Raw genomic sequence first — 19,357 nt, 5'->3', positions numbered from 1 at the left:
AGAATAACGTCTGGCCTAGTATAGCGGGCGCTCGGTGGAGCAAGCTCTTTCGTATTGGCAAATTCGAAAAGGCAGGAACCCGGTTAGATTCCACGGACACGAAAATGGAAGTTCAGCGGGGCGTGATGAACGTCTCGCTTAACGTTTCCATGTCCGTGTAGCCCGCATCGAAGCAGTTCTACAGCAACAAGCACAACAAAGAAATCAAGGAGATCTTCAAGGAAATGCTTTCCAGCAAGATCGCTTCTACCACAACGTTCCGTGGGTGTCTCGATTACACCGTGCCCAAGATGAAAAAGCTCTTCGTTTGTAATGACGAAGTCGTTCCGCCAGATGCTATTCCGCCGAGCAATGCTGGCGGAGAAGACTTTACCCTTACGTGTCGGGTGGTGGCGGGTCTGCCTGGCACGCCACTTTGATCGCGTTTGGTTGTTGGGAATTGAACAACAGCAGTGGTCCGATCAAGAAACCTGCCATGGAACTGCGACGCATTCTCAGTCAATTCTGCGAAGCCATGCTGGTGCACGAAGACCTAACAAGTCTGATCCACCACGAACGCGAGTCGGCTGCATAGCGACGTAACTTCCATGTACTATCTAGTACAGTAGTGTAGTTATAGTGTCCACTGAGAATTCTCAGTAAACCGCAACAACCTAGTTTCCGTATTAACTTTTAGCTGAGTTTCATTGTGCGAATGTGAGGTGAGAATATCTTCAGGATTTGGGGGCGCAACCGCCGGTGATCTTCCAGCACATTGTAGTCGTGTACATGGACAAAAGGTTCACCAACGTCGCCCACACGATGGCAAATGCAAGGTACCCCACCGTGATGATGCCCATAATGCGGCTAGATCCACCCGTGCGCTTCAGCTCCTGCGTCTCAGCCTTCTGTCGAGGCAGCAGTGGCAAGAACGCCAGTGACAGCAGCTTCATGCCGTAGCAGATCCAGATCGTGATGGTCACGTCGCGGCGAACAATGTACGTGTCAGCCTGAATGTCCTTCAGCCAGACGTGGAACTGGGCGTTCACGAGTTTTGCCATCGAACGACCGAAGGGTGTCGTCAAGTTCGTCGTGGCGGTCAACAAGCCGTACAAGGCACCTTCGTGGCCGGCCTCCGCCAGTTCTACGACGACGTAAGTGGCGATCATGAAGCGGATACCGTCGGGTAGGTACTCAATGACCGGCACGCCCAGCCAGAACCACTGGTTACGAACGACGTCCCAGACGGTGAACATTGTCATGAACGCGTCGATAGAGAGCGCACCACACATTGTAATGACGATGATCGTACGCCAGTTCCAGTCAAGTCCATATTTTCCCGTCAACGCGAGTGTAGTCGCATAGAAAATTGTTCCAACGATTGTCATCACACTGTTGTTGAACGGCGTGGCGTGGACCCAATACAGCTTAATATTGCTCGAGGACACGATGTTGAAGCTGTTGAAGACGCCCGAGAAGAACTTGTACGCCACGATCTGGTATATCGCACGCTTCTGGAGCATACCCCAGAACGTGGACATGTACTGGCTGAACGTCGGTTTGTCCGTTACGCGGTCCTCATGCAAGAAGAACCACGACACGAACACCAGAGGCGCGCAAATGATACCCGAGATCAACATTAGCTGCTGGAATGTGAGCGAGAAGTCGAAGGTGCCGGCGTATTCCTCTCCGTTCATGAAGAAGGCGATGACAGCGGCACCAATGGCGGTAAACGACGTCTTGACGGCATACACTGCGGTCTGGACACGCCCGCGCTGCTCGATGGGTTCACGTTGAGCGTACTCGACAACCATGGCATCGGCTGCTACTTCACAAAGAAGATAGCCGAAGGACGCCAGCATCATGGGCACCACGTATCTTCCAGCGGAGCTTGACGCGCTTTCGTTGATGCTCGCAATTTGCGCCGCAGTCCAGTCTTCTTCGTCGATGTTATGCATGGATGCATCGCCGTAATACGGATCGGGGACAGACATCGCCGCCATGATGAAGAGAATCACGACGCAGAACACCCAACCGATAACCATGTACGGACGCCGGCGGTAGCCCATGATCGGGAAGCAATCGCTGATCACACCGAAAAACATCTTGTAGCACCACGGAATTTGAACCAACACAGTCGCGGAGACGACGATAGTACCCTCAGCATTGAGGTAACCTTGAAGCACGGGGTAAATTACACCAGGGATAATACCGGCCAAGAAGCCGACGCCAGCGTACTGAGCCAGCAGTCCGATACACTCCCTCGACAACAGATTAAGCGGCTTCCCCTCGCGCAACGCGCCATTCTCGAGTTCCGTGTCAATGCGTTTCGATGGGGACGCGAGATGTGAGTACGCGGATTCACTCTGTGTGGGCTTGAGATCAGAGAGTCGGCTGGGTCGGTCTTCCAGCACCGCTTTCACTGTGTCGTCTGTCACTGTCATGCTTCGCTACAAGCGATTCGAGCGTGGCGTTTTGCGATAACAAGCGAATTGTGTAATGAGACCTGGGATATGTGGCCCACCACCAGGATAGGATACATCAAGGTTGAGGGATCGTCCCCCAGTTGAATCACGACCGGTGATCATCGCGTTCGGCCTCGATCTGCGCCTTCGGACAAGCTTGACCGTGTTTGCTGATCCATTGAGCGGGTGGTCGAGCACCGTCCTCCACCAATCCGTGTAAATCTATCCGTCGATAGCGCGATGGACTCGATCAACATGGAACACCACATCGTTGACGACACCATGCCCGTCGTCGGATAAGCCCAGCGGTGAGGGCCTCACAGGCAGTTTCCTCGCAGTGCAAGGCAAGCTCTTCATGATGCCGACGGCGACTTCGCAAATCGCTCGAGATTAATTAATCCTCGAGCTGAGTGGCTACGGTCTCGACAAGCGGACAGGGACAACTGGGCCGTCGGAGAGAGGCAAGAGGCACTGTACATCTCTGCAACGCTCGGGACGGCGGTGGAATTGCAGGTGGGGGTGCACTGGCGGCTGAGGATTGGGACATGGTGCTCATAGTCTAATTTGTCCGGCGGCGCTCGTCCGTTATCTCGTAAGGATGGGTGCTTCGGACGAGCAGCAACAGCTCGTACTGAACGACGAGACCAACACGATCAACTATGGCGCTGTTGCATCGGATGCACCGCCAACCCCCACCAAGGCGGACGACGCCAACCTCGAAAACGAAATACTGAGAGATGGACCACCGCCACGCCTGATGTCGCCGGAAGTGCTAGCTCTGCTTATGCAGTATGCTGGCATCGGCTTCGTCAATGGAGTTCTCCCCGCCGTTATCTACCCCGTGCTGCAAGGATACCTGAACGCTGAAGGAACCATTGTCGTGTCGGCTACGGTGCTCGTGCAACTGCCGTGGTCGTACAAGATGTTCCTGGGAATCTTGAGCGACTGTTTCCCGATCGCAGGCTTGCGTCGGCGTCCGTACATGCTGCTGGGATGGCTGCTTTGCTGCTGTATGCTTTTCACGATAGCCAGCTTCCCCGAGGCCGCGCCGTACTATGGAGATCCCACCATGCACTCCATTAGTCCCGACCAGTGGACGGAGGAACAACGTCAAAGTATCAACCCTGACGCGCCTGATGCTGCTGGCAAGTATGTGATCCCGATGATGCTGGCTTCGTTCGGGTATCTGCTCGTGGAGGTGCCGGCCGATGCTGTGGTGATTGAGTATGCACAGCGCGAGCCGGTTAACACTCGTGGACGCATTCAGTCATGGATCCACAGCGTTCGTATGGGCTTCAACGCACTAGGTGCTCTTGTCGTGGCAGTTGCGTTCAACGGCATCGAGTACGGCGGATCCTTCGACTTCTCGCTGACGTTTCCCGAAATGATGTTCATCTTGGGCTGCATTTGCCTGCCATTGGGTCCTGCTGCGTGGTTCCTCATTTATGAGGACGAGGTGCAGCCACCCAAGTTCAATGCGTACATGTCACGCTTCTGGGGAATTTTGCAGAAGCGAGCTGTGTACCAAGTGGCGGCGTACAAGTTCTTCTCGGGTGTCTTCAACAGCTTCAACATCGTGTCGTCCAGCAACATCAAGTTGTACTGGGTCCACGCGACGCCTTTCAACGCAAGCATCATGACCATCGTCGGAACGTTCGTGTATGCTGGAACACTGGCTGTGATGGCGCAGCGCGGACTGCACTGGAACTGGCACGTTGCTATTGCGGCAACCGTGATCTTTGGTGTTGTTACCGACGGTATGATGACAACACTGGTGACATGGGACGTTATTCGTAGCCAGTGGTTCTGGCTTGGTGTACCCGTCATCGGAGATGTCCCTCACGCTATGCGCTTCATTGTGAACAACTACGTCGTGGTGGAGCTCATCGAGAAGGGTTCGGAAGGCGCGTTGTTCGGACTACTCACGACTGCCAACCACGTATCGTCCCCGTTCGGCCGCACCATTACCAAGTTCATCAACGCGCGCTTCCACGTGTGGAAGGACGACGTCCTGGCGGACACGTACGAGACGCGTCGAGATGTTACCATCACGATCTGGATCTGCTACGGCATGAAGATGGTGTCGCTGGTGTTGCTGCCGCTGCTGCCAAACCAACGAGCTGCCACCCAAGCACTGCGTCGCCAGGGAGGCGTGAGCAAGCGCATGGGCATGTGGATGGTGGGAACCTTGATGTTCGCCCTTGTCTGGTTGACGATGGTGAACGTGCTGAGCATGAACCCGGCGACAAAGTGCTGGGCGATCACTGGAGGCTGTGCACCGAAGTCGCACCACGCAACACTATGGTAAATACTCGAATACTGCCGTCATTAACAAAACAAAAAGCACTACACCAGCCGTGCTGACCACACCATTCGAGTCCAGCCAAAGCACGATGGGGGCACCCTGCAACTTCAACATAGATCGTACTTAGTGGATAGAATCAAGTGGTCTCTATACGAAGTGAGACGATGGAAGGACGAGGTCAAATCGCACGTGAACTTGTCTGCAAGACCGCGAAGGGTGGGCTGGGTTGCATGCACGGGCAGCGAAGCGACATTGTAAAGTGCAGGCTCTCGAGCTCTCTTGCAACGCATTGACGTGACAGTCGCCGACACCAGCACCGGCATGAAGTTCCGCTTGCCGCCGGGGACGTTCCCCGAGCTGGATCTGGCCAGGGAGGACATGGACAACATGGAGCTCGTGGCGGCGATGATCGTGGACTCGGCGATCGAGAACTTTGAGCGCCTCCGCCTGGACTGCAACGGGCTCGCGGACAAAAGGTGGAAGCCCATCAAACGCAAGGCCGGCGTCATGCTGTACGAGGACCGCTCCATGCGCGAGAGCCTCAAGAGAGAGTCGTCGCTGTCGGACGTACCCCCGTCGCCCAGTGGGATCCATTCGCTCATGGCGGTCGGGACCACGAGAGGGGAGCTCAACGAGCTCATGTTCGGGCTGCTGAACCCGACGCGGGAGGAGATGTTGGCCAAATCGGCGTGTACGGGAGACTACCTCACGGACTGCGCCGAGCTGGCGTCCATCATTTCGCCGACGCCGAGCAACCCGCTGAGATCGCTGCAGGTCAAGTGGTCGCTCATAGGTAGAGGACCCATGTTCGTGAGCGTCGTGATCCGGCCCAGAGACTTCGTGTACTTGGAGTCGACGGGCATTGCACTGGACAGCCATGGGGAGCACGTCGGGTATAATCTGCGCCACTCGGTGGAGGTGCCGGGGGTGCGCGAACTCCACGACCACCAAATTGTGCGCGCGAACATCTCGTTCTGCCGGTTGTTTCGCCAGAAGAAGACAGGTCTCATCGAGGTTTTCATGACGGGGTGCGTCGACGCAATGGGCTACCGGTATCCCATTTACACGAGACTCGTCATGACGCAGATCGCGGACGCGCTGCTGTCTTTCCAGCGCCTTCTTCTGAACGCGCGGATGAAGAAGCTCGCGTGGATGCTGAACAACAGCCAGAGGCCGTCGCTGAGCACGACCAAGAAGGCCAAGAGCGAGTGCAGCTCTTGCGGCTGCAGCGTAGGTCGGTCGATCCTGTCCGGGAGAAGGGAGTGCGCACTCTGCGGCAGCGTCGTGTGCCCGCAGTGCCGCGTGCCGTTGAAAGTCGCGTGGAAGCCCCGGGACGACCCCAACATGTTCACGAACGAGACGAAAGCGGCGCCAGCGACGCGCTTCGAGAAGGCGACGATGTGCCGTCCCTGCCTCCGCAAAGTGGACCGAACGGACGCTCTGGACGTGGCCATCGACGAGATCCGCCGCTCGTCGCCTCTGCTGGCCGCCGAGTCCGGCCTGGCCGTGACCTCGGCGTCGTCACTCTTCTCGCTCATCAACTCGGACCAGTTCGACCGCGACTGCTTCTTCCACTCGTACCAATAGCCCACGCCTGTAAATATAAGGGTCAGCGCTACCCGAGCAAGTGACTTAGCCCCCCCCCCCCTGCGACCCAAATGTATCAACTGCAACACAGCTGCACCACGTCGTCCACACCACGTACGTACACCACGTAAACTTCAATCACGTCTGCACCTGAGTGGAAAATCGACGTGAGTTTTACGTCGGCCAATCATATCGCGCCGTTTCCCCAAGAGACGTTTAGCGCAGGATCGCAAGGCTCACTCCGGAATTTGGCAGCTCGACGTCAGCTTCGTCTCTCTCTCTGTGTGCCTCCCTCGCCATGCTCGCCGGCCGCCGCAGCCTCCTGACCATGGGCGCTCGCTCCTCGCGCGCACTGTCCAGCGCCGCCGCCCGCCGCGTGGTGGTCGTGGACGGCGTGCGCCTGCCCTTCGCCAAGTCGGGCACCGTGTACAAGGACGTGATCGCCTACGACATGATGCGCGACGCCTTCAAGGGCCTGATCAACAAGACGGCCGTGGACCCCAAGAGCATCGACTATGTGGTGGCCGGCACGGTCATCCAGGAGGTCGGCACGTCCAACATCGCGCGCGAGGCGGCGCTGGGCGCCGGCATCCCCAAGCACGTGCCGGCGCACACGGTCACGCAGGCCTGCATCAGCTCCAGCCAGGCCATCTGCGCGGGCGCCGAGAAGATCCTGTCGGGCCACGCCGAGATCGTGCTGGCCGGAGGCGTCGAGACGTTCTCGGACGTGCCCATCCGCTTCTCCAAGCCCATCCGGGAGCGGCTCATCAACGCCCCCAAGGCCATGAAGAAGGGCCCGATGGGCGTGCTCAAGCTGCTGCAGGGGCTCAAGCTCTCGGACTTTGCGCCGGTAGCGCCAGCCATCCAGAACTTCCACACGAGGGAGATCATGGGCTCGTCCAGCGACCGCCTGGCCACCAGGTTCGGCGTCACGAGACAGGAGATGGACCAGTACACTATCGACGCCCACCAGAAGGCCTACAGGGCCCACGTGGAGGGCAAGTACAATGGGGAGATCTTGTCATACAAGGGCAGCACCGAGGAGAACGGAGTGAACCCCAACTCGACGCTCGAGAAGATCTCGACGCTCAAACCCGCGTTCATTAAGCCGCACGGCACCCACACGGCAGCCAACTCGTCCTTCTTGACGGACGGCGCTGCAGCGACGCTCATCATGTCGGAGGAAAAGGCTCTGGAGCTCGGCTACAAGCCCAAGTCGGTGCTCAAGGACTGGCTGTTCGTCGGCGTGGACCCGTTCGAGACCTTGCTGCTCGGGCCGGCGTACGGCATCCAGCAGATTTTGGCCAAGAACAAGTTGAAGTTGAGCGACATCGACTACTTCGAGATCCACGAGGCCTTCGCTGGCCAGGTGCTGGCCAACTTGAATGCACTGGCAGAGCCCAAGTACTGCAAGGAGCTGTTCGGAATTGACCAGGCCGTCGGACGCGTGTCATCGGAGAAACTGAACACGTGGGGCGGCTCTCTGGCGCTCGGACACCCGTTCGGAGCCACCGGCAGTCGATTAGTGAACACGGCGTCCAACAAATTGCAGAAGGAGGGCGGCAAGTACGCGCTGCTGGCGGCGTGCGCAGACAGCGGGCTTGCTTACGTTGGCTTGATCGAAAACTACAAGAATTAAGTACAGTGTAGGTCAGCGGCGCAGAAAAGAATGCCCGGGCCTTTGACAGCAACTTTCAGCTCGTAGTGAAGGAATGAACGAGTATACTCATCCATCCCGACTCCTCAGCCCATGCTCAACCTATGAATGACAAAAGACGACCTGCAATCAGAATCAAGAGCTACCATGATCAGCACATTGGCCGAAGTGTCCAAGAGCGCGTGTGTGTTTCGAGGCGATATATGATTGCAGAAAGATCTATAGTTATAAACGGCAATTAGACGAGCAGCACGGCGTTGATGCAGCCGTCGTTCTCCGGCACGTTGGTGATCTGGGCGTACTTGCCCCACACGACCTTGCCCGAGGTGGTGACCAGGCCGAGCTCGCTCACGTTCACCTCGATGATGGTGCCCTTGGTCATGACGCCGAGCTGCGTGTAGAGCGGGCTCTGCGGATTCTTCTTGACGCCGAGGATGTCCAGCTGGAACGTCGTCTTGAGCTCCGGGTGCGTGACGTGCGCCTTCTTGAAGCGCATGGCGCTCGGGCGGATGAAGCGCTCGTACTTTGGCGGCTTGCGGGTGAAGTTCTCGCCCACGAACGTGGCCTTGGTGATCATGCGCTTCCACGCCTTGTTGCGGCGCTTGCCCGAGCGCAGCACCTTGAACATCTCGTCGTCGGCGATGGGCTTAACCTTGGGGATCGGCACGTCCCACTTGCCGGCCTTCTCCTTGCGCTTCTGCTTGACCGTGTTGCTCAGCACCTTGGCGCGCGAAACGCCCTCGCGGTCCAGCAGGTAGGACGGCACGGCGCCGTCCGGGATCTCGTCGTCGTTGGCGTGCTTGTTGGTGCGCTCGTTGTGCAGCGCCAGCGTCTTCTTCATGGCCGCCTTCTCCTTGAAGCGCTTCTGGTTGTACAGCTTGGCGCGCAGGCCGTGCACCTTCTGGGCGAACTGCGAGCGCCGGTGCACCTCGCGGGCCTCCTTCTTGCGCTTCTTCTCGGCGGCGTCCATGCGCACGCCGTGGCGCTTGCGGTGCATCTCCATGTGCTCGTGCTGCGGCATCTTGGCTGCGCTAGTAGGCTCTCCTGTCTGTTCCTCCTCCCTGCGCTGGTCCCGCGCTAGTCTAGTCTGCGGCCTCGCCGGTCCTTTCGGAGCTGAACGTCGCTCGCCCAGCGCAGGTATAATTGCATGGTCGCCATGGCCAGTCAAAGCTCGTACTTAAGCGAACCATTCAATCGTACTTAACACGGAATTAAATACGATGATAGACGGGACAGTTGTCCATATTGGTACAGTGTACCAGGTTGTCAACTCAACAGGGGCGGCGGCCTATCCTATCCTGCATACCCGACGAGATCATGTTGCGGATGGCTGCGCAGCGCGTGGCGCAGCTCCGGGCGCGCGCCGTGTCCGCGCGGGCCGCGTCGACCATCGCGGCAGGCGCGTCGTCGGCCGGCGACCGCGAGCCGTTCAACCCGTTCGAGGTACAGCCCGGGTGCCTGCAGCCCGGCCTGCCGGCCGAGGAGTTCCGGCAGCGCCGCGCCAAGATGTTCGCCACCATGCCCGACAACTCGGCGCTCATCGCCAACGCGGCCGAGGTCAAGTACATGACGCACGACATCCCGTGGGAGTTCCACCAGAACAGCAACTTCATGTACCTCACGGGGCTCGAGGAGCCCGACGCGCACGCCGTGCTGCTCAAGACCCAGAACAAGTGCTCCTTCGTGCTCTTCGTGCGCCCCCGCGACCCGCACAGGTCCGCAACAACCACCCTGCACTTGAAATAGCCCCCCATAATATGATGCTGACGTGGTGTTCTGTGGTGTGGCTCCAGTGAGCAGTGGGACGGCGCTCGGATCGGGCTGGATGGAGCCAAGGAGCGCTACCTGGCGGACGACGCCTACCAGCTCACGGACCTGACCCCGGCAATGAACAAGCTGCTGTCCGGCGTGGACAAGGTGTTCGTGCTCAAGCCGGACGGAGGACGCTACTCACAGACCTTCGTGGAGGCGACGCAGGGCTTCCACAGCAAGTTCTTCGCGGGAGACTTCCTGGTGGAGCAGCTGCGTGTGGTCAAGTCGGAGAACGAGCTCAACCGCATGCGCTTTGCGGCGGACATTGGCGCGCAGGGGTTTATCGACATGATGCAGAACACGCGTCCGGGCATGTCGGAGCTGGCGCTGGGATCCACGTTCGAGGGTTCCATCAAGAAGAACGGCGCGCTGTGGAACGCATTCCCGAACGTGGTGGGGTCGGGATCCAATGCGGCTGTGATTCACTACCTGGCGAAGCGTGACTTGCTCCGTGCGCACGACCTGGTGCTTGTTGACTCGGGGTGCGAGGTTGCTGGTGGCTACGCTAGCGACATCACACGTACGTGGCCTGTGGGTGGAGAGCTGTCGACCGGACAGACCATGATGTACGAGTTTGTGCTGGATGTGCAGAAGAAATGCATCGAGCATTTGAGAACCAAGATCGAAGCCAAGGAGTCCATCACTCTGAACGAGCTGCATGACTACTCCGTGGAGCTTATGATGGAGCGAATGATTGCTTTGGGCATTCTGAAGAACAAGAGTGGTCCATTCTCGCGATCAGCAATCCGCGAGTTCCAGAAGTACAACCCGACGCACATCGGTCACTACCTGGGTATGGATACCCACGACACGCCCCACGTCACGCGCGGCGCGCCATTGGTTCCAGGCATGGTGGTCACTGTGGAGCCCGGTGTTTACTTGCCGAAGAACGATTTAAACCTTCCCGAAGAATTCCGTGGGATTGGTATTCGTATTGAGGATGATGTTGTGGTATGGGCTGCCTGGTGTTTGAAGGGGAAGATATTTGCCGACTAACTTTTGTGTGTGCTGTATTGCTTTAGATCACTGAGACTGGCATTGAGATCACGACATCCAAGGTGCCGAAGGAGCTGCAAGAGATGGAGGCGTTGCGCTTCGAATAAGGCTAACTGTAAGTATCTCGTTTTCATTACTCGCATGGGTGGGAACTAAGCTGCGGTAATAATACACCCTCGTTGCTGGAGTGTCAATCTTTACATTGGGACCATTACGTCGAGGAGGCCGATACCATATTGTAGTGCAAGCGAACGCACCACTACTCACCACGTCAATTCTGCAGATGCTGTACACTTTGGTAATGTTCAGCTATCAGGATCCGATTTGCTCCATGCCTTTAAAACGTCGTAGTGGAGCGCGTGGAAAGCCTCGTACTCTTGCCTGAACACGCAAAATAAAAAGGATCAGCGTGGATCAACTGCAAGTGACAAAAACTATCAAACTTACCGGAGCTGGGCGATTCGAGTCGCCCTCTCAAGTCGTGGCAAATTGTGAAGCATAACCAATTTCTCTTCTGCAGGTGCGGGCGGAGTAGTTGCTGTGTCTACTGCGGCCTATGAAATGCACATCACGCACGTCACTAACAATGGCCGCCACAGACCTTGCTTGTATCAACAAGGATACCTGATTGTTTTGATTCGGCTCAACTGACGAGTCTTCGGGCACTGTGCCTGCTACCTCTTCCTGCTGCGTACGTGAACGATCTCGAGAGCGAACTCGACCACGTCGGCGTTTTTCCCCTGCTTGTTCTGGCACTGGTGGCGGTAGAGTGCTACTCTGCGAGCCGGTAGGCAAACGTTCCACAGGTGCAGTATCGTCGACGCGAACCACTGTAACATTGGACGGCAGTGCAGCCGAAGTCCCCGGTGTTGGCTTTGTCTTCACGACCACGCAGCGGAGCCGCGAGTCGTCACTCTTCAATGGTGCCAATATCAAGAGACGCCCGTCCTTAAGCACCACCACACCAGCCTGTCGCCAAGGCAGACTAGGAATCAAAACCTACAACTTTCTAAACGGGGGCACCTTGCAACTGTCTTACCCGTTGCCGGGCTTTCAGATATTTGGAGAACTCTTGGAACGGGGCGATGTCGCCATGCGTTGCCGGCACGACGATCGTCTGCGGAGGCTATCATCACCGTAGCACCACACCAACAACCACACGCAACAGTCAGTGCAATTATCCACTCCAACGGCACAAAGAAACACCGCTAGCCTTGCGTTACATGTTGCGGGCAGCATCCAACGAGCTTGTCCACTTCGGCGTAGTCCATGCGCTTCACGACGTCCACCGAGTCGAGTCTGCCGGTTACCACGCAACACCAAATAATTAATGCTTTTCTCTCTCGAATCGCCAGGCGGTCGAAGCGTCAACCGTTGCGTGCCACGCTCTGCATCGCCGAAAAAAAGCACCAACCGCCAGTGTATCACAAAAGGCGCTCTTTTCGCTTAATCCAGTGCGTTTTACGCCAATTTCCACCGCGACAAAACTCACCCGAGCGCTTGCAACGCGTTCAAATCTACCGTCGGGTACGCTTGCGCGCGCGCCGCGTCCGGGACAGCCACGCAGTCGAAGAGGTACCTGGCCGACTTGAACACGCTGAACGCCACCATGATGGCCTCGTGTGTCGTGGTGTTTCCAAGAGAAAGAGGGGGTACACATTGTGTGTCAGACACCAAATACAAAAGTGTACCCCAGTGTAATTTCAGCCAATCGCGCGATCTCCCGCGATAAAGTACGTCAGTATTGAAGCGACCATGGCGACGCCGACGGTGCCGCGCATCCAGCGGCTGCGCCCGGACGTGGTGAACCGCATCGCGGCCGGAGAGGTGGTGCACCGGCCGGCCAACGCCGTGAAGGAGCTGCTGGAGAACGCGCTGGACGCGGGTGCGTCGCACGTGGCGGTGACTGTGAGCCAGGGCGGCCTCAAGCTGCTGCAGATCCAGGACGACGGGCGCGGCATCCAGCGCCAGGACCTGGACATCGTGTGCGAGCGCTTCACCACCAGCAAACTCAAGAGCTTCGAGGATCTCAAGGACATCCGCAGCTTCGGCTTCCGCGGGGAGGCGCTGGCCAGCATCTCGCACGTGGCCCACGTGACCATCACGTCCAGGACGGCGGACCAGCCCTGCGCCTACAAGTAGAGCGTGCAATTGAGTTTTAGAGGGGTGAGGCAAGTGCTGGGGGCTCACAGGTTGTACGTGCAATGGCAGAGCTTCGTACCGCGACGGGAAGCTCGTGGCCAAGAGGCCGGGCGAGTCCAAGGACCCCAAGCCGTGCGCCGGGAAGAACGGGACGCAGATTGTGGTGGGTGCTTTGGAGTTTGGACGGTTGAGGGGTGGTAGGAAGATGCTGAGTGCTGTGCTGGCTGCAGGTGGAGGATTTGTTTTACAATCTGAGCACGAGGAAGCAGGCGCTGAAGAATGCGTCGGAGCAGTACAGTCGCATCTTGGATGTGGTGCAGAAGTATGCTGTCCATTTCGGCGCGAAAGGAGTGGGCTTTGTGTGCAAGAAGGTATTGCGAGGGGCTGGTACACGTAGCTGCGATTGGTGTTGGTGGTGGTGGTCTCTGACCGGTGCTGCGCTCCTGTGGTTTCTAGCATCGTGAGTCGTCGTGCGGTGTCAATACGACACAAAGTTCCACGCAACTTGATGCAATTCGCACGATTTACGGTAGCAAGCTTGCCGGCGAGCTTACGCCATTCGAAAATGAACGCGATGCCACGGCTGCAGGCTCGATGGACCTGCAACGCAAAGTGCGCGGCTACATCAGCAACGTCAACTACCAGTACGTTTCCTCGTGTTGCTCTCGAGTGCGCCTAGCATTGCCTATGCTAACCTGACTGGGTTTTCTGGCAGTCTGAGGAAAAGCAACTTCATCCTGTTTATTAACGACCGGCTCGTCGAGTGTCCATCACTAAAGCGTGCCTGTGAGTACGTCTACTCATTGTATTTACCGAAGAACACACATCCGTTCATATATTTAAGCATGGAGCTTCCACCTCGCAACATCGACGTGAACGTGCATCCGACAAAGCGAGAGGTGCGTGGGAATCATTGCATTCTGAGTTGACGAGAAGATTTGGGCTAATCTATTCAACCCCGTGGACCATAGGTGCACTTCCTGCATGAAGAAGATATCGTCGACTCAATTAGCCAAGCGATTGAAAAGCGGCTTAAAGGTAGCAATGAAAGCCGAAGCTTCTCTGTCCAGCCGATCACTGCTATGCTGGGTATCTCTTCAGCAAGCAGCGGCGATGCATCAGCCAAGCAGCGTCGACGCGAAAGTGTTATGGAAGAGGAAGAGAAAAAAGAAGTCGAGTCAAGCGATGAGGAAATGAAGAAGCGCGAAAGTGATAGTGAGGATGAAGCTGACAGGTCTGCAGCTTCGATTGAGATTGATCTCAGCCAAAAACCGACTCCGCCCTCCAAGAAGTACCAACCGGCACTGGTAAGCTTGATCTCGAGCTAGGTTTATCCAAGGGAATACCTCACCAAACCTCTTCCTGTGGTTGTTGATGTACTAATGTTACAGGCACCACAGCGCCTGGTGAGAACTGATCATCGTTCTAACACGATAGACAAATACTGCTTTCTGGAGTCGCAAAGAACTCAGTTATCGCAGCTCTCGCAGTCAAGTTCTCAGGGCACCGCAGATGATCGCGACACCAGCCCAGAAAGAAGATCTAGGCGAGACGATTCCGCGGAGAGCGACTCCAGTGCAGCAAAGTCATCGAACCCCAGGAAGAGGAAGCTGTCTGAAACTCAACTCAGCCAAGGTGCGAACGTGCGCTTGCAGTTGCGTACGCTTAGACTGCAACCTGATGCGAAGCTTCCCCTTTACATTTTGAACCAACAGAGCCTGAGCCAGAGAGCGAGGACAACCGCCGCGGAAGCTTGGAGGCGACTCAGAGCCCGCAAATGCTATCGAGTGTCCAGAACTTGCTGAGCTTGATTCGGCAAAATAAAAACAAGGCGCTGGCGCGGGTACGTGCTCGTTTGTGTCGCCCAGGACCTTGTCAAGTGTCTAATGCTGTGGGTGTTGCTTTCTGTGCCGGTAGCTCTTCCGCGAGCATAGCTTCGTTGGTACCGTCGACAAGCAGTTCTCGCTGGTTCAATACCGCACGAAGCTGTACATTGTGCGCCATGACGAAGTCGCTTTCCACGTCTTCTACCAGCAGGTGCTGTTGCAGTTCGGCGAGACGCGGCCGATCACTCTGCAGACCCCGCTGCCAATCTACGACTTGGTGCTGGAGGCGCTCAAGAACCCGCGCAACGGCTACGACGAGGAGGACGGCCCGCGGGAGCAGCTCGCGGAGGAGATCAAGACGCTGCTGATCGCCAACGGGCCCATGCTGTTTGAGTACTTCTCGCTGGACATCGACTCGCAGGGCTTGCTGCGCACGCTGCCCCAGCTGCTACCGGACCACGAGCCGTCGCTCCACTCGCTGCCGGAGTTCGTGTTTCGCCTCGCCACCGAGGTGAGCTGGGAGGAGGAGGAGCCGTGCTTCGAGAGCGTGGCGCAAGTGCTGGCGCGCTGGTACGGCGAGATGCGGTACCCGGGTCGCGCCGAGCGCGAGGCGCTGGTGCTGGAGCACGTGCTATTCCCGGCCACCAAGGCCGCCGCGTTCTGCCCGCCCAACGAGCTCAACGACGCGCAGCTCATCACGCCCGTGGCCTGCCTCACCAACCTCTACAAGATCTTCGAGCGCTGCTAGTGGCAGTGACAGGTGCAGTGCCCCGCGCCTGGTCCCATGTGCAACCCAGAGACGCCGCTGAGAAAGATACTTTGGCGCTGCTGGCCACGAGAAGCGCAGGTGGTGGGCGTGGTTGCACTCGTGGCACTCGTGGACACCATTGGGCCCAAGTGGCTACCTTCCGTTACACGTCTCTCGTAGTCCAGTTCCACATGTAATACACGTCTTTTCCAGCCAATCAGAGGCAGGGGGTCTCTGCCAGGAGACGATCGCCTAGTACTCGAGTCTTGACGGCGCTTGGCTTGGGCGCAGGCAGCTCCCCCTTCTCCCGCCACTCCCGCTCCCGCCCCCCTCGCCGCCATGAACGGCAACAAGACGCACTCGGTGCACTTCGACCCGTCGGTGCCGCTGCCGGACAGCGGGCGCTCCACGGCGCCACCCGCCGCGCCGTTTCCGGCCGTCCTGCCCAGCGCCATCAACGCCAGCGCGTCCCCCGCGCCCCTGGCCGCGTCCCCCGCGCCGCCCCCCGCGGCCAAGCGCAACAGCGTCGTGCGCAAGATCATGCTGCAGACCATCGGCGAGCACCTGGAGGACACGACGCTGCCGGCCGTGCAGAGCTTCGTGGCCGGCGTGGAGAGCTACTGCGCCAGCACCGAGAGCCTGGCCAGCCTGGGCAAGTCGCTCTACACGTCGCCCGCGCTCGTGTTCGTGGTGGACGAGGTCATGCGCGTGATCCTGTGGAACGACTGCGCCGTGACGCTGTGCGGCTACTCGCGCGAGGAGGTGGCGGGCCGCCACCTGCTCCAGGAGCTGCCCTACCTCGTGCCCCCGGCCACGGCCGCCGTGCTGGCGGACGCGCTGGCCCACTGCGTGCGCGGCTCGCCCGTGGCCAGCGTCATGCTGGAGCTTATGAGCAGAGAGCAGGCCAAGGTCACGCTGCTGGGCTCGTGCACGCCGCTGGTCGGGAACCCCGTGGGCTCCGGCATGCTCGTGGTGGCCCAGGACCTCACACACCTGCCGTTCGCCATGGTGGACAAGAAGGCGCTGGCCGAGACGCCTGCAATGCTGGACCAGACACAAGGAACACGTACGTGCTATTTGCTGAGGTGGAGGTGGACTCGAGAAGGAGAGAGAGAATTCTGATTGTTTTTTTTTTCAGCGTCGGAGACACAGGTAGTTGCAGTGACAAATGTGGTGGCATCTGTTGCTGCCGCGCAGGTTCCAGTGCAGAATGCTGCTGCGCCGGCGCCGGCTCCGGTGGCTGCAGTTTCATCGAATGCATCGCAGATTCCGGGGTGGAGCGAGATTGCGCCGAACTACTCGATCGAGTGTGTGCTGGGACAGGGGAGTTACGGACAAGTGGTGCGGTGCAAGCACCTGCCGACGGGGGAGATCGTGGCTATCAAGAAGATCCAGAACGTGTTCTCGGACCCGATCGACGCCAAGCGCATCCTGCGCGAATTGTGCATCCTGCGTCAGCTGCGGCATCCCAACATTGTGCAGATTCGAGAGATCATCGCGCCGCTCGACATGGATCATTTCCAGGACCTCTTTGTCGTGTTCGAGTACTTGCCGTCCGATCTGGAGAAATTGCTTCATTCGCCGCAGTTCCTTACGGCGGAACACTTGAGGTGGCTGCTGCTGGACTTGCTCAAGGCGTTGAAGTACATGCACTCAGCCGAAATTGTACACCGCGACCTGAAGCCAGCCAACGTGCTATTGAACCTGTCGCCCGTAGCGATTAAGATTTGCGACTTTGGACTGGCACGTGGACTCTCGTCGTCTGCGTCTACAACCGGACGGAAGCGAAAACGTCTGGGCGACGGCTCGACCCCGGACGAAACTACATTGCAGGGTGTCGGCGTACACCCACGAACTCCTGCACGTCGGATTCAGCGCCAGCTTACAGAACACGTTGTCACACGCTGGTATCGTGCCCCAGAGATTATTTTCCGTGACCATGATTATTCAGCCGCTATTGACGTGTGGTCTGTAAGTGTCCACTGTATTGGATTGCGCGAGGCAGTGAGCGAGCTGTTCCACTAACTTGTCTACGTTGACATTGTAGGTGGGATGCATCTTTGCTGAGCTCCTGAGTATGCAGAAGAGTAGTGTCCCGTCACACTACCAGCGCGAGCCACTTTTTCCCGGAGTATCGTGCTTTCCACTGAGTCCTGGTGCTGGCCAAGTAGCCTTGCCACAGGATAGCCGTGACCAGCTGAACACGATCCTCGACGTGCTCGGTACAATGGAGGAGGAGGACATCGCAGAGATCGCAGACCCCGACGTGCAGTTTTATTTGCGCAGTTTGCCGCCTCGGCCTAAGCGCAACCTGCAGGAGATGTATCCTGGTGCCGAACCCGAGGCCATTGATTTGCTTACGTGGATGCTCAAGATGAACCCGCGCAAGCGCGCTACTCTCGACGAAGCGTTGTCACACAAGTACCTCGCCAGCATCCGGTCCTTGGAAGAGGAAATTGTCGCGCCTGGGACCATTCAGCTTGAATTTGACGAGAAAAAGATGAACGTAGCGGAAATTCGCCAACGGATGGTAAGCGAAATTCGATTCTATCACCCAGCTGCTGGAAACGGCGCAGCAGTGAGCGCTCCTGCTCGGGGAGTGCAAGCGAATGGTGGCGTGAGCAAGAAGGCTAAGCAAGGTTGAACGATCGGAAACCTGACTAGCACGACTTACTTATCACGAGTAGTAGACCCAACACGAGCTTGTCGGTAGAGCGTACTCGGATGTCTTGATAACAACTTCGCACTGCCGTAAAACAAGAAGCAATAGTGTTGAAATATGTTATGTTAGACTCGCGTTGAGCTTGCTGCCAACCCCAACGATTTGTTTTGAGGCGATTACCCTTTATATTGACTTGTTTCTGGAGCCTACGTACATGTATGCGCTAGCTAGCATCGACATTTCTTGCGGTCGTGGCAGCCTTTTGAGCCATCCTCATTCGGCTGTTGAATGCCAGGACAAGGAAGCTGTACTTGGCGAAAGCTCGCGATGATCTGCTTCGACACCGTCGCATTAGCATTCCATTACTTGAAGAGGGCCTTCATCTTCATAAGCTCACCCAGCGGCATCAAACTTCACGGGGTCGACCAAAAGGTCAATAGTAGCTTTGGTCGATCTCTCCTCGCCGTCGGCATGGCTTCGCAGAAACCTTTTGTCGACTGAACTGGTCGCCTGCGGTGCAACATTACCTGAATTAGCAGTGCTGTTCCCGATGAGGACAGCCAGAGCTCTTAGCAGCACGCAGCCCACGCGTATGATTGGTCTTGCACCAAAACGAGCCTGTTTGGTGTAAATAGCAGAGTGCATGTGTGAGACAAATTTAAGTTGCAGAATAGTTTACATCTGATTATTGCAAGAGTTTGTGCCCCACCACTGTTCTTACGTCTCCAGTTCGACTGCGTGCCAGAAACCTATACGTAAATGTACCTTCACCAAAGGGTGTCTCGTAATGCTATTGAGCGACAAAGGCTGACGGGATTGTACTTCACGACACTTCATACTAGGCCTGATACGATCGTCAACGGCTTTTCAGTGGCAAAATCACGAGATTTATTAAAGAGAAAAATGTCGATCACCATTGCTTCGGTGCATTTGCATATCCACGATCGTTGATGTAGATTTTCGAGTGTGCTGTTTCACTTTCTGGATCGTTGCGTGCACCAGTTTTAGTAATGAAAACGGAACGTGAAGTCAACGCCTGCCACGAAGATGTATGAAAGCATCATTGGTATCAGTGGATCGTAGGTATAATGCAGATGGGCATATTCTAACAACGTACCGAAATGCACCACACGAAAGCACATCGTAACAACCACCCAGACTATGAGTTTCCCCTGGAT

General features: G+C 57.2%; 9 protein-coding genes across 10 annotated transcripts; 6 read left to right on the top strand and 3 right to left on the bottom strand.

Moving 5' to 3' along the window:
• Positions 1-713: 713 nt before the first annotated feature.
• On the bottom strand, positions 714-2,423 carry IUM83_13912 (Folate-Biopterin transporter (FBT) Family; the record flags this gene model as incomplete). Its single annotated transcript, XM_067938615.1, has 1 exon — positions 714-2,423. One exon carries the CDS (start codon positions 2,421-2,423, stop codon positions 714-716), a length of 1,710 nt encoding a protein of 569 aa, XP_067785544.1.
• A 619-nt stretch (positions 2,424-3,042) lies between these two features.
• Positions 3,043-4,752, top strand: IUM83_13911 (putative transmembrane protein; the record flags this gene model as incomplete). Its single annotated transcript, XM_067938614.1, has 1 exon — positions 3,043-4,752. One exon carries the CDS (start codon positions 3,043-3,045, stop codon positions 4,750-4,752), a length of 1,710 nt encoding a protein of 569 aa, XP_067785558.1.
• Positions 4,753-5,070: 318 nt separating this feature from the next.
• Positions 5,071-6,336, top strand: IUM83_13910 (Zinc finger, RING/FYVE/PHD-type; the record flags this gene model as incomplete). Of its 2 annotated transcripts, none has more annotated exons than XM_067938613.1 (1): positions 5,071-6,336. In XM_067938613.1, one exon carries the CDS (start codon positions 5,071-5,073, stop codon positions 6,334-6,336), a length of 1,266 nt encoding a protein of 421 aa, XP_067785553.1. The 2 variants fall into 2 exon arrangements, with proteins under 2 accessions (XP_067785553.1, XP_067785552.1); XM_067938612.1 differs by having other exon boundaries at positions 5,350-6,336.
• Positions 6,337-6,634: 298 nt separating this feature from the next.
• IUM83_13909 (trifunctional enzyme subunit beta, mitochondrial precursor) lies at positions 6,635-7,975 on the top strand (the record flags this gene model as incomplete). The annotated part of the gene is made up of 1 exon (XM_067938611.1): positions 6,635-7,975. The coding sequence occupies one exon, from the start codon at positions 6,635-6,637 to the stop codon at positions 7,973-7,975; it is 1,341 nt and encodes a 446-aa protein (XP_067785662.1).
• A 256-nt stretch (positions 7,976-8,231) lies between these two features.
• On the bottom strand, positions 8,232-9,014 carry IUM83_13908 (ribosome biogenesis protein NSA2; the record flags this gene model as incomplete). Its single annotated transcript, XM_067938610.1, has 1 exon — positions 8,232-9,014. One exon carries the CDS (start codon positions 9,012-9,014, stop codon positions 8,232-8,234), a length of 783 nt encoding a protein of 260 aa, XP_067785664.1.
• Positions 9,015-9,310: 296 nt separating this feature from the next.
• IUM83_13907 (Xaa-Pro aminopeptidase) lies at positions 9,311-10,908 on the top strand (the record flags this gene model as incomplete). Its single annotated transcript, XM_067938609.1, has 3 exons — positions 9,311-9,708; positions 9,787-10,756; positions 10,828-10,908. The coding sequence occupies 3 exons, from the start codon at positions 9,311-9,313 to the stop codon at positions 10,906-10,908; spliced, it is 1,449 nt and encodes a 482-aa protein (XP_067785661.1).
• A 198-nt stretch (positions 10,909-11,106) lies between these two features.
• Positions 11,107-12,412, bottom strand: IUM83_13906 (uncharacterized protein; the record flags this gene model as incomplete). Its single annotated transcript, XM_067938608.1, has 6 exons — positions 11,107-11,182; positions 11,249-11,355; positions 11,426-11,770; positions 11,841-11,927; positions 12,025-12,100; positions 12,294-12,412. 6 exons carry the CDS (start codon positions 12,410-12,412, stop codon positions 11,107-11,109), a joined length of 810 nt encoding a protein of 269 aa, XP_067785663.1.
• Positions 12,413-12,556: 144 nt separating this feature from the next.
• On the top strand, positions 12,557-15,517 carry IUM83_13905 (DNA mismatch repair protein; the record flags this gene model as incomplete). Its single annotated transcript, XM_067938607.1, has 9 exons — positions 12,557-12,939; positions 13,013-13,106; positions 13,174-13,314; positions 13,400-13,587; positions 13,659-13,842; positions 13,915-14,250; positions 14,335-14,578; positions 14,659-14,786; positions 14,861-15,517. 9 exons carry the CDS (start codon positions 12,557-12,559, stop codon positions 15,515-15,517), a joined length of 2,355 nt encoding a protein of 784 aa, XP_067785649.1.
• A 339-nt stretch (positions 15,518-15,856) lies between these two features.
• On the top strand, positions 15,857-18,161 carry IUM83_13904 (CMGC/MAPK protein kinase; the record flags this gene model as incomplete). The annotated part of the gene is made up of 3 exons (XM_067938606.1): positions 15,857-16,583; positions 16,656-17,488; positions 17,565-18,161. The coding sequence occupies 3 exons, from the start codon at positions 15,857-15,859 to the stop codon at positions 18,159-18,161; spliced, it is 2,157 nt and encodes a 718-aa protein (XP_067785650.1).
• Between the last annotated feature and the right edge of the window lie 1,196 nt (positions 18,162-19,357).

Source organism: Phytophthora cinnamomi (genome assembly GCF_018691715.1).
Source record: "Phytophthora cinnamomi strain GKB4 chromosome Unknown Contig77, whole genome shotgun sequence".
NCBI classification, from domain to species: Eukaryota; Oomycota; class Peronosporomycetes; order Peronosporales; family Peronosporaceae; genus Phytophthora; species Phytophthora cinnamomi.
Note: the sequence above shows the minus strand (reverse complement) of the source record. Positions and strands in the feature narration are given on the sequence as shown.